At 37.5% G+C, this 13,022-nt stretch overlaps 1 protein-coding gene across 2 annotated transcripts in view; it reads right to left on the reverse strand.

Moving 5' to 3' along the window:
• Window positions 1-13,022, reverse strand: part of PRIM2 (DNA primase subunit 2) — a 312,401-nt gene that overhangs the window by 29,156 nt on the left and 270,223 nt on the right. For both annotated transcript variants that reach the window (XM_077998744.1, NM_001266600.1), the window contains 1 exon segment: window positions 8,803-8,885. In XM_077998744.1, the coding sequence (XP_077854870.1) occupies window positions 8,803-8,885 (83 nt within the window).

Consider the following 13,022-nt stretch of genomic DNA (forward strand, 5'->3'; position numbering starts at 1 on the left):
CTGGCATAAGGACAGATAGACCAATACAGTAGAAATTGATATTCCAGAAATTATCCCATACATCTATGTCCAATTGAGTTTTGACAAGGGTGCAAGACCATCAATGGGGAAATTGTCTCTTCAAGAAATAGTGTTAGAAAACTGGATATTCACAAGCAAAAGAATGAAGATAAACCCCTACGTCATACCATCTACAAAAATTAACTCAAAAGGAATCAATGACCTAAATATAAAAGCTAGAGCTATAAAACTTTTATACAAAGCCATAGATGTCAATATTCACAACCTTGAATTTGACTATAGATAATTATGACACTAAAAGCACAAGTAACAAAAGAAAACAAACTTCATCAAAATTAAAATCTTTTGTCCACCAATAGACATTAAGAAGTTGTTGACAAGAAAACCTACACATTAGGAGAACATATTTGCAAATCATATATCTATCTGATAAAAGTCTTATATCCAAAATATATCAAGAACTCTTAAACAAAAAGACAACCGAATTCAAAAATAGACAAAGGAATTGGATAGACATTTCTTCAAAGAACAAACACAAATGGCCAAAAAGCATATAAAAAGATGCTCAACATCATTAGTCATTAGAAAAATGCAAATCAAAACCACAATGAGGTATCACTTCATACTTAAAAGGATAGTGTTAAGAAATGAATTGTGTCCCTCAAATAAAGATATGTTGAAGTCCTAACTCCAACTACCTAAAAATGTGATCTTATTTGGAAATAGGGTATTTACAGAGGTCATCAAAATGAGGTCATTAAGGTAAGCCTTAATCCAATATTACTGGTATCCTCCTAAAAACAGGAAACTAGACAAAGACAGAATGCACAGAGGAAAGATGGTGAGAAGACATAAAGGGAGGATGCCATGTGAAAATAAAGATAGAGATTGGAGTGATGCATCTACAAGTCAAAGATTGCCAACAAACCACCAGAAGCTGAGAAAAAGGCCTGGAACAGATTCTCCCTCACAGCTCTCAGAAGGAGCTAACCCTGCCAACACCTTGACTGCTGGCTTCCAAAACTGTGACATACAGTTTTAAAGTCACCCACTTGGTGAAAACAACTCAGTGTCCATCAAAGGATGAATGGATAAACAAAATGTGGTACAGAGATACAATGGAGTATTATTCAGCCATTAAAAAGAACAAAACACAAATGAACCTTGTAAACATGCTATATGAAGTAGGCAGACAGTGTATGATGCTATTTTATGAAATATTCAGAATAGGTAAATCCATAGAGATAGAAAGCAGATTACTGGTTTCTAGGGGTGGCAGGAGGTGATTGTTAATAGGTATGAAGTTTTCTTTGGGGGTGATGAAAAGGTTTGGAACTTGATAGAAATAGTAGTTGTAAAATATTGTGAAAGTACTAAATGCACTGAATTGTACACTTTAAAATACTTATTTGTATGTTATGTGACTTTCACCTCAATAAAAAAAGCAACCAGATCTTTTGAAAATATGTTACCATATATAATTTACATTTTGTGAATTATTCTCATCTTTATTTCACATTTGTCAGTGTTTCAAAAATGCATTATACATTTTCTTAAGTTTGGGTACATAAGAATTACCATTCACTTCACAGTGATGGCTTTCCATGAAAGAAGAAACCAAAAAGAATTTCAACTGAATTTAAAATAGAAAAATACTACAGAGAATCAGAACAATGTATTGTAAGAAACTTCAGCTTCAGTGTCAGGCACAGGTGTGAATTCTGGCCTTATCATATATTAGTTCTATGGTTCTGAGCAGTTTCTTGCCTTCTCCAAACCTCAGCTTTCTCATCTATAAAACAGGGATAACGTAGTGATGGGAATCAAACGAGATACAGTTTATTTGTGTAAAGCCTCCATCACAATGCTTGGCACAAAAATAAAACAAACTACCGTGGCTTCAAATTGTTCTATTTCCAGAGACAGATCAAGCACACATAAGAAAGAAAAACTATTAAGGAGTAACAGCATTCAGAGATTACAATAAAAGATGTTAACTTCATTGTGGCATATATTACAATGAACTACCACCTTTAGATTAGTCTGTAGGCAGCGATTATTATTTATTTATTAAGCTCTGTGAGAATTAAATATATGGCCATAAGTGATTTAGTATAACAAAAAGACAATTTTCCTATAAACTTTATGTACTGTTTATTTTTGGAGAGACGGAGTCTTGCTCTGTCTTCCAGGATGGAGTATAGTGGCACAATTATAGCTTACTGTAACTATTACTAGGCTCAAGTGATCTTCCTGCTTCAGCCTCCCAGATAGCTAGAACTACAGGTGTGCACCACCACAACTGTTATTTTTATTATTTTTTTAAAGGCAGGGTCTCCCTATGTTGCCCAGGGTGGTCTCCAACTCCTGACTTCAAGCAATCCTCTCATCTTGGCCTTCCAAAGTGCTGGGATTATAGGCGTGAGCCATTGTGGCCAGCCCCAATTTTTCTATTAAAATAGGACATAGCACACTGTTATAAGTCTATGAAACAAAGTACAATTTGAAAATTTCATGTGCATCTTTCCACAACAGAAAAAAACTTCTTCAGAGAAACAAACCATTTAAGAACAATGAGATAGTTTACTGTCGACATTTTGAACACATATTCTTATTTTATTTATTTTTTTTTTTTTTTTGAGACAGGGTCTCACTCTGTGGCCCAGGCTGGAGTGCACTGGCGCGATCATGGCTCACTCAATCCCCTGGGCTCAAGCAATCCAGCAATCCTCCCACCTCAGCCTCCTGCACAGCTGACACTACAGGTGCATGCCTCCATGCCTGGCTAATTTTTGTATTTTTTTTGTAAAGACTGGGTTTTGCCATGTTACCCAGGCTGGTCTCAAACTCCTGGGCTCAAGCAACCCATAGGCCTCGGCTTCCCAAAGTGCTGGGATTCAGGCATGAGCCACTGCACCCAGTTCTAAAATTTCTGTATCTCAAAATATATATATTTCTACCATAAAATTACAGGTTTTTAAAGGAAAAGCTGAAGTGGAAAATAAAAACTAAAAAACAAAAGTGTTTTTAGAATAATTAGAAACTTCAGACATCTAACTTAGGCAGAAACTATTGATAGATAGATACGATACCAAAACTAACAACACATTGAAAGGATTTTTAACTCACTGCCAATTTTGAAAGGAAATTAATGAAAGTAGTGAGATTAAAATGTACACCAATATTTTAAGGAGAAAAAGCTGAGGTACCAATAAGAAATGACCAATATAGATTGCATATCTATATATTATTCACTGGTCATCAGCTATGTATGCCTGAGAAATAATTTTCCAGTAGTCTTAAATTTCTGAACATTTTGCAAATAGAGGCAACAATGGCTTTTACTCCAGACTCCTTTTTCAAGGATGTTCATGTAACGCAGTGGTCTCCAACCTTTTCGGAATCAGGGACCAGTTTCATGGAGGACAATTTTTCCACGGGCCAGGGTGGGGAGGTGGTTTCAGGATGAAACTGTTCCAACTCAGATCATCAGACATTAGTTCGATTCTCATAAGGAGCACACAACCTAGACCCCTCGCATGCACAGTTCACAAAAGGGTTCGGGCTCCTATGAGAATCTAACATGGCCACTGATCTAACAGGAGGTGGAGCTCAGGCAGTAATGCTTGCTGGCCCTGGTTCACCTCCTGCTGTTCCTAACAGGCCATGGACCAGTACCAGTCCATGGCCCAGGGGTTGGGGACCTCTGATATAATGAACACCCCTGGAAGACAATAGTACCTTCCACTGGATTAAACAGGAGACATACGGCAGGAGAATTGCTTGAACCCAGGAGGTGGAGGTTGCAGTGAGCAGAGATCATGCCATTGCACTCCAGCCTGGGCAACAAGAGCGAAACTCTTTCTCAAAAAATTAATTAATTAAAAATAAATAATAAAAAAGAGTGGACATACTTACTGTCCATAATAAAAAGTTCAGATTCCCTAAACTCAGGGTTTCTCTCCTCTAACACAAGCCACTGCATGTGCAGGTAGTACCTGGCCTTCATGTTGCTCTGTGGGAAGTAGGGTTCAAGGAATGAATGCAAGAAAAGGCTGACATACTGCTATTGCTGGAATTGTCGTGTCTTCTGCCAGAATCCATAAAAGTGTGGCAGCTAAGTTCTTAGCTTGCAAGTAGGGTAAAATCTCAGATCCTTCACAGTCCCTAACATGGACCAGATACTGTGCTAGGTACTGGGAGCTCAGAGGGATAAGGGTTAGAATTTCATACCCATAACATAATTGTGGCTTTTATCACATTATTTACATTTGTAATGGATTTTGAAGACCTAGACTATGATCTACCTGGGTTACTACTTCATGTCTCCTGTTGTTGGGTAACATGTTCTACAGATGTTAACTAGGTAGAGTTGGTTGACAGTTAGGTAAAGTTGGTTGACAGTATTATTCAAGGCTTCTGTATCCTTCCTGACTTTCCGCCTGCTTGTTCTGTTAATTATTAAGAGGAGTGCTGAAGTCTCCAAATATAACTGTGGATTTGTCTAGTTCTCTTTTCAGTTCTCTGTTATTAATTCATGTATTTTGAAGCTATGTTGTTGGGGCATAAATATTTATAATTTTTATATCGTGTTGGTGAATTGACTGCTGTGTATTTCTCTTTTCGGGGAGGAGAGGGGAATAAATGCAGGGGTAACCCATTTTCTTTGGCCATATTCTGTTTAATTGCTGTTTCTTAAGCTGGATACCAAGCTCATTAATTTTCAGTGATTTTGTAACACTATTAAGGTTAATTAAAAAGGAAAATGAAATGTGATCCTACAAGGATGCTTTGTAAAAAAAAAAAAAAAAAAAAAAAAAAAATCAGCAATGCCAGCTGAGTCACAATGATCCCTTTTCTGATCACCAACATTTTGATTACTTAAAACATCTATTTCTTGGCCAGGCATGGTGGCTCACACCTGTAATACCAGCGCTTTGGGAGGCCAAGGCAGGCAGATCACCCAAGGTGAAACCTCATCTCTACAAAAATACAAAAATTAGCTGGGCATGGTGGAGGGTGCCTGTATTCCTAGCTACTCAGGACGCTGAGGCGGGAGAGTCACGTGAACCGGTGGTTGCAGTGAGCTGAGATCGCACCATTGTACTCCAGCCTGGAAGACAGGGTGAGACTCTCCCTCAAAAAAAAAAAAAAAAAAAAATCTGTTTCCTATAGTTGAAGGTATCTTTTTCAAGTAGTTTTCTCTGAGATAAAAATAATCACATTGAGTTCTACCTTACGTACATTTTAATGATGTTTTTCTTAACTCTCATTCGATATTTTCATGTACACTTGGAGTTTTCAAGATCTAATCTGCACTCAGGCCAACCTGAAAAATTCAACCTTATCAAAATGTTTTACATGGAATTTTCATTCATTAACTCTCTGCCCTTTAGAATACAGTTCACCAGCTGCTTCACTTTAGTGAGATCCACTCAATAAAGACATCAAATAAAAGCAAAATATTATTTACAGCTTGCCCGCATGCACTATACATCTGTGTTCATCTCAGATAAAAGGTTACAATGCAGGTCTAAAGGGTAATGTGAAAATTACTAACCAGCATCAGCTAAGTAAGGGGTATACTTATGGATCAAGGGCAAATGGAGAAATACAGTGGAGTCAAAAGCAAAGAGTATACAAACATGGTCATTACTATTAACTATAAACATTAGTTTTCTTGAGATAATGTTAATATAGTAAGATTTTTTTTTAAAGGAGATTCTTTATGACTGCTAAAAAACACCTCTAATTTCTTCTAGATTCCCTATCACATTTGTTGGTGGTAGTTTCTAATATTTTCTATAACGAGAATATCATTCATAACCCCTTTACTCTCCAGCTGATGACCTTTATTTACAAGGAAGAGTAAGACCAGTTGATACACTCCATCAACTTCCCTTTGCTGTGTCTTAACTATTTCCTCTATATTCTCACATTGCTGAGGGGTATGCCTTTCTCTGTCACCATCCTTTGGTTCAAGTACATATCGTCCTTCCTCCAGTAAGTTACTTTTTCACTTGTGTCTTTTATTTGCCTCTCTCTGCATACTACCATGCACACTCTAGGATCCACCTCATACCTAAATATGCCCATTCACTCTTCCAACATTTTAAAAGCACCTAACAAGTGTAACTCATTGGATTACTATGAGACAGAAAGTTAAGTAAAAATCCAGTCCTCCTTTCAGGAAACTCACAAACTATTGGGAAAGATGAACAGGTAAACAAATCATTACAATCAAGGGTAACAAATGTTAAGAGCTAAAGGCAAACAGTCATGGTATAAAGGAAAGAGAGCTTAATTCTGCTTGGTTAGAGAGAGATTTTCTTTCTTTTATATCTTCATCAAGCCCACCCCTCTCTGACAGTTCTTTTCTTCTCCTCTTCCTACAGATAGGCTCAGGTCTTAAACCCAGAAATGAACAATCCCATGATGCTTAAGCTAATACCACTCTAGCATCCCCTTTACTGGCACTATCTTTTTTCTTGAGACAGGGTCTCACTCCATTGTCAATGCTGGAGTGCAGTGGCATGATCACGGCTCCCTGTAGCCTCAACTTTTTGGGCTCAGGTGATTCTTCCACCCCAGCCTCCTGAGTAGCTGAGGCTACAGTTGCATGCCACCACACTCTGCTAAGTTTCTGTATTTTTTGTAGAGACAGGTTTTTGTAATGTTACCCAGGCTGGTCTTGAATGCCTGGGCTCAGCAATCTGCCTGCCTCAGCCTCCCTAAGTGCTAGCATTACAGGTACAAGCCCCTGCACCTGGCCTGACACATTTTTTGAAAAGGTTATTTACTGTCTTTCTTTCATTAATTTTTTAAGCAAGTATAATCTTGTTTTTGGTTTCCACCATTTTACTGACACCTCACCAAAGTCAAAGTCAAAGAATCCTCTCAGCGTATCCAACCACCTTTTCTCAGTTCTCTTCATGAAAAAAATCTTTGCTACAGGGACTCTGTGGAATTTACTCTCTTCTCAAAGTTTTCTCCTTGACTTTTGTGATACTTCACTTCCCTAATGTATTTTCTCCCTCTCTCCCCATTTCTGTTCAGTCTTCATTGATCCCACCTCCTTTTAATGCTTGACAGAGAGAAGGACTGGCCAAGATTACAATTTTGAAACACAGCTTTTGACTCCCTACCTCTTCTCTCTCCCAGCAAACTCATGATAATAAGCTCTAAAGTAGAGTGGAGTTTAGGAAAAAAAAAAAAAAAAAATTAAGAGTCAGAAACTCTGGCTTCAATTTTTGGTTCTACCACTGACTTCCTACCTATGCATCATGGCATGTCACATCCTAGGACTCCATAAAAGAGAATGGCCTTCTCCCTATGCTACAATTCTAACTGAAAAGACCGTCAGATTTCTAGTTCTAAATTTCCTCATGCCCCAAACCCACATTAATGCCATTTAAATGCAGACATAATATGCTAACATAGATATGTTAAGAACTTGTATTGTTTTCAAAAAGGTGATTATTTACAATTGCTAAAAAAAAAAAAGGTCAATAATTCTTTATTTCCAGATTCCCTATCAAATTTGTTAGCAGCAGTTTTTAACCACTAAAATTAAGTCACTCAAACCAAAACCAACTATACTTCCTTTAAGTTACCTATTAGTATTTATGTATTGGTGCCACCATTATCCTAAGCTTGAAATCCTAATACGCCTCCAGTCTTTCATTTGTGCATTCTCTCTCCCTAATTCCCAACCTTAGTGCAAGGCCTAATTCAAAGGGCATCTCTTCCATAAAGGGTTCCTTGACCTCTTCAGCTGGTTATAATCTTTCCCTCATCAGAAGACCAAAGACAGTCTATGTGTACCGCTCATGACACTTGGTTTATGTTTTTTCTTTGTTTTCAGACACTGGTTTTGTGAGAGCAGGATTTACATCTGATTCTTCCTTGCATACCCCATGGCACCTTGAACACTGCTTTGCTCGAAGTACTAAAAAACTGTGCAAGGTTTGTTATCTGTTATCTGAACTTTGGACACAGAAGAAGCAGTAAAGTTGTCTAGAGTAATGATTTTCTTTAAATAAAAATAACAATTTAAACATGTATGATGATTTAGATGTTCTAACTCTAAAATATATAATGTTCTTCTTAAGCTAAGGAAGCAGAAGCTCTTCCCCAGTTCCTTCAAAATTCCAGTAAACTTGAAAGCACACTATAGAAAATAGTCTTTGCTATGTCACAATATTAATTTTTTTAAGGTAGACTGACTAAAAAATGTAGTCTTTGACATTTGGTTTCACAATTTGAGCATTTCCATTGTTCACAAGACAAAGTATTTTGACAAACGATTAGGTCCACCATTAGAAGTGTAGATGAAACACAGCAGTAACTGATGCCTATCAGAACTTTCAGCCAGTACGTACTACATTATCGTCTGCTCAGAAAGCAATTTCCCAAAATGAAATATAATGTCATTAATTTTCAGCTTCATTAATAAGCTTCCATGCATTGCTCAAAAATTTTATTTTTAAAGATGTAGTCCTCAGTTGAGACAGTAAAACAAATTGAGGTGGGGGGGAAGATTTCCAGCTTCCTTTATGATTAGGAAAAATAAAAATGCAGCTTAGCAGACAGAAGAACTAGAATTTCCAAAGAGTCTAAACCGGGTAAGTCAAGGTTTTAACTTAATTCGTCTTGAAGATAAGATGTCTGGTGTGAGGCCTGACAAGTAGTACACAGCATCACTGCAAGAACATTAAATAAAACCAAGAGATCTGTCTGAGGCCTCGTTACTGCAGATACAGGGAGAAGAATATGACCTACCTGGCTTATCCCTCCAGGAGAGATCTTGTATGACTGCAACTTTTGCTTCAGCAGCTCTGGATCACTGTGACGGAATGGGCACCCTGACAACAGAAAATAAGCCAGCACACAAACAAGGTTATTTACCCACAACTTAGTACAATACCACACTCGAGAGACCATCTAAGCTCCCCTTAATTGTCTAACAGTTTATTAATAAAAAAGGTAATTGCCCATGGGTACAACTGCTTTCCTCTTTTTATCTAAATGATTACTTAGCTATATGGTTATCAGGGCACTCCAGGCTCAAGAGTTACATAAAACATTGCAGCATTCTCAGGCTAAGATGTCCATTCAACAGGAAGAGGGAAAACAACTTTAATTACACTCCTTGCTAACAAGCACAAATAATCACAATTTAGCTGCATAATAGTTTATTTTAAAACTTTATACAATCTTCTTATATTCTAGTCTAAAAATTATGTAAAAGGCATATGAGAGAAGGTAGATAATGTAAATAAAATGAAAAACATGCAAACTCTGAGAAAGAAAAAAATTCAACATCATTTTCAAATGTAAATTACATGCCTATTTCCTAAAGCGTAGAATCTATAAAAATGTAAAAGAATCATGGATGGCAATCAGATGAAAAAATAAACTATTTCATAGAAAAACAACTTATAGTGGATACATGTCATCTCTATATTATTTCATGAAAAATAAAGATAGACCACTAGAAATATTCACATAAACAAGAATACAGAAGAATTTGAAATATAAAAGTTGTTTTAGGACAAAATCTAGAAAATTTTAGATATTTTAATAAGAAACTGCAATGGTAAGTCAAAATACTTATTAAAAATTTAATACAGAAAAGTCTTTTTTTTTCAGTCATACAGATGATAGATCTGTAAGTTAATTAGAAATAATTGTGCATTTTTCATGAATTAGAAAATCTAGAGGAAATGACTAAGTTCCAGGAAACACACAACCTTCCGAGACTGAAGTAGGAAGAAAGTGAAAATCTGAACAGACCAATAATGAGGTCTGAAACTGAATCAGGAATAAAAAAACCTATAAACCAGAAAAAGCCCTGGACCAGGTAGATTCACGGCCAAATTCTACTAGATGTACAAAGAAGAATTGGTACCAATCCTACTAAAACTATTCCAAAAAACTGAGGAGGGGGGACTCCCCACATTAACTCAATTTATGAAGCCAGCATCACCCTGACACCAAAATCTGGCTGAGACACAATGAAAAAAAGAAAACTTCTGGCCAATATCTCTGATGACCATAGAATCAGAAATCCTCAACAAAATACTAGCAAACTGAATCCAGCAGCACATCAAAAAGCTAATTCACCATGATCAAATAGGCTTTATTTCTGGGATGCGAGTCTGACTCAACATATGCAAATCAATAAAAGTGATTTACCACATAAACAGAATTAAAAACAAAAACTGTATTTTCTCAATAGAATGAAAAAGCTTTCAACAAAATCCAATATCCCGGCCAGGTGCGGTGGCTCACGCCTGTAATCCCAGCACTTTGGAAGGCCGAGGTGGGCGGAACACAAGGTCAGGAGATTGAGACCATCCTGGCTAACATGGTGAAACCCTGTCTCTACTAAAAATATAAAAAATTAGCTAGGCATGGCGGCAGACCCCTGTAGTCCCAGCTACTTGGGAGGCTGAGGCAGGAGAATGGCGTGAACCTGGGAGGCAGAGCTTGCAGTGAGCCAAGAGCGCGCCACTGCATTCCAGCCTGGGCGACAGAGCGAGACTCAGTCTCAAAAAATAAATAAATAAATAAAAATAAAACATCCAATATCCCTTCATGATAAAAACCCTCAAAAAACTAGACACCAAAGGAATATACCTCAAAATAATAAGAACTATCTAAGAGAAACCCACAGCCAACATCATACTGAATGGGCCAAAGCTCAAACCATTCCCCTTGAGAATGGGAACAAGACAAGGATGCCCACTCTCACCACTCTTACTCAAAATACTACTGGGAGTCCTACCCAGAGCAATTAGGCAAAAGAAAGAAAGAAAAGACATCCAAATAGGAAAAGAAGTCAAACTATCTTTGTTTACTGATGATATGATTCTATACCTAGAAAACCCTAAAGAATGCACCAAAAGGCTCCTAGAATTAATAAATGACTTCAGCAAAGTTTCAGGATATAAAATTAATATACAAAAATCAGTAGTATTTCTTTTTTTTGAGACAGAGACTCCGTCACCCGGTACAGTGGTGCCATCTCAGCTAACTGCAACCTCTGTTTCCTGAGTAGCTGGAATTACAGGCGCACGCCACCATGCCTGACTAATTTTTGTTCTACTTTTTAATTTTAGTAGAAATGAGGTTTCACCATGTTGGCCAGGCTGGTCTTGAACTCCTGACCTCAAGTGATCTACCCGTGTTGGCCTCCCAAAGTGCTGGGATTACAGGCATGATCCACCACACCCGGCCTTAAAAATCAGTAGCATTTCTATATACCAACAATGTTCAAGCTGAGAGCCAAATCGAAAACACAACTCCGTTTACAGTAGCCACCAAAAAATAAATAAATAAAATATTTAGGAATACATCTAAGCGAGGAAGTGAAAGATCTCTACAAGGAGAATTACAAAACGCTGCTGAATGAAATTAGAGACAACACAAACAGAAAAACATTCCATGCTCATGGACTGGAAGAATCAGTATCATTAAAATGGCCATACCACCCTAAGTAATGCACAGATTCAATGCTATTCCTATCAAACCACCAATGTCATTTTTCACAGAATAAGAAAACAACTATTCTAAAATTCATATGGAACTAAAAAAGAGCCTAAATGACCAAAGCAATCCTAAGCAAAAGGAACAAAGCCAGAGGCATCTGGCCGGGCGCGGTGGCTCACGCCTGTAATCCCAGCACTTTGGGAGGCTGAGGTGGGCAGATCATGAGGTCAGGAGATCGAGACCATGGTCAAACCTTGTCTCTACTGAAAATACAAAAAATTAGCCAGGCATGGTGGCAGGCGCCTGTAGTCTTAGCTATGCGGGAGGCTGAGGCAGGAGAGTGGCATGAACCCGGGAGGCAGAGCTTGCAGTGAGCCGAGATGGTGCCACTGCACTCCAGCCTGGGCCACAGAATGAGACTCCGTCTCCAAAAAAAAAAAAAAAAAAAAAACCCAGAGGTATCACTTTACCTAACTCCAAACTATACTATAAGTCTATTGTAACTCTACCTAACTCCAAACTATACTATAAGGCTATTGTAACCAAAACAGCATGGTACTAGTACCAAAACAGACACATAGACTAATGAACCAGAATAGAGAATCAGAAGTAAGACAGCATACCTATAACTATCTGACCTTCAACAAAGTCAATAAAAATAGGCAATGGAGAAAGGACTCCCTATTCAATAAATGAGTTAGAATAACCAGCTAGCAGAGAGATGAAAATTCTAAGAATAAAAAAGAAATGCTAGTGATCAAAAACACTGTAACAGAAATGAAGAATGTCTTCAATGGGTTCATCAGTAGACTAGACATGGCTGGGGAAAATCCTTGGATCTTGTGGATATGACAAATAGAAACTTCTGAAACTAAAAAACAGAGAAAAAAGACAAAAAAACAAAAACAAAAAAAAACCACACACACGCAATACCCAAGAACTGTGGGACAACTATAAAAGGTAGAATGCGTGTGTAACTGAAATCCCAAAAGGCAAAAAAAGAGAGAAAAGAACAGAAGCATAGATGGGGAGAAAACATTTGCAAAAGACAAATCTGATAAAGTACTGTTCTGCAAAATATACAATGAACTCTCGAAATTCAGCAATAAGAAAATGGCCTGATTTTAAAACAGGCAGAAGACTTGAATAGACATTTCACTGAAGAAGATATGCAGAAGCCAAGTAAGCTTATGAAAAGACTTCAACATAATGCCAGTAGGGTACTGTAAATGGAAACAACAAAGAAATACCACTACACATCTATTAGAATGGCCAAAATCCAAAACATGACACCACCAAAAGCTGGTAAGAATTTGCAGTGACAAGAACCGTCATTCATTGCTGGTGGGAATGAAAAATGGTACAGCCACTGTGCCACTTTATGATCCAGTAATCATGTGACTTGGTATTAACCCAAATGAAATGATAACTTCTATCTACATAAAAACCTGCACACAGATATTTACAGCAGGTTATTCATAATTGCCAAAACTTGGAAGCAACCAAGA

This window comes from Macaca mulatta, chromosome 4 (genome assembly GCF_049350105.2).
Source record: "Macaca mulatta isolate MMU2019108-1 chromosome 4, T2T-MMU8v2.0, whole genome shotgun sequence".
In the NCBI taxonomy this organism is placed as follows: Eukaryota; Metazoa; Chordata; class Mammalia; order Primates; family Cercopithecidae; genus Macaca; species Macaca mulatta.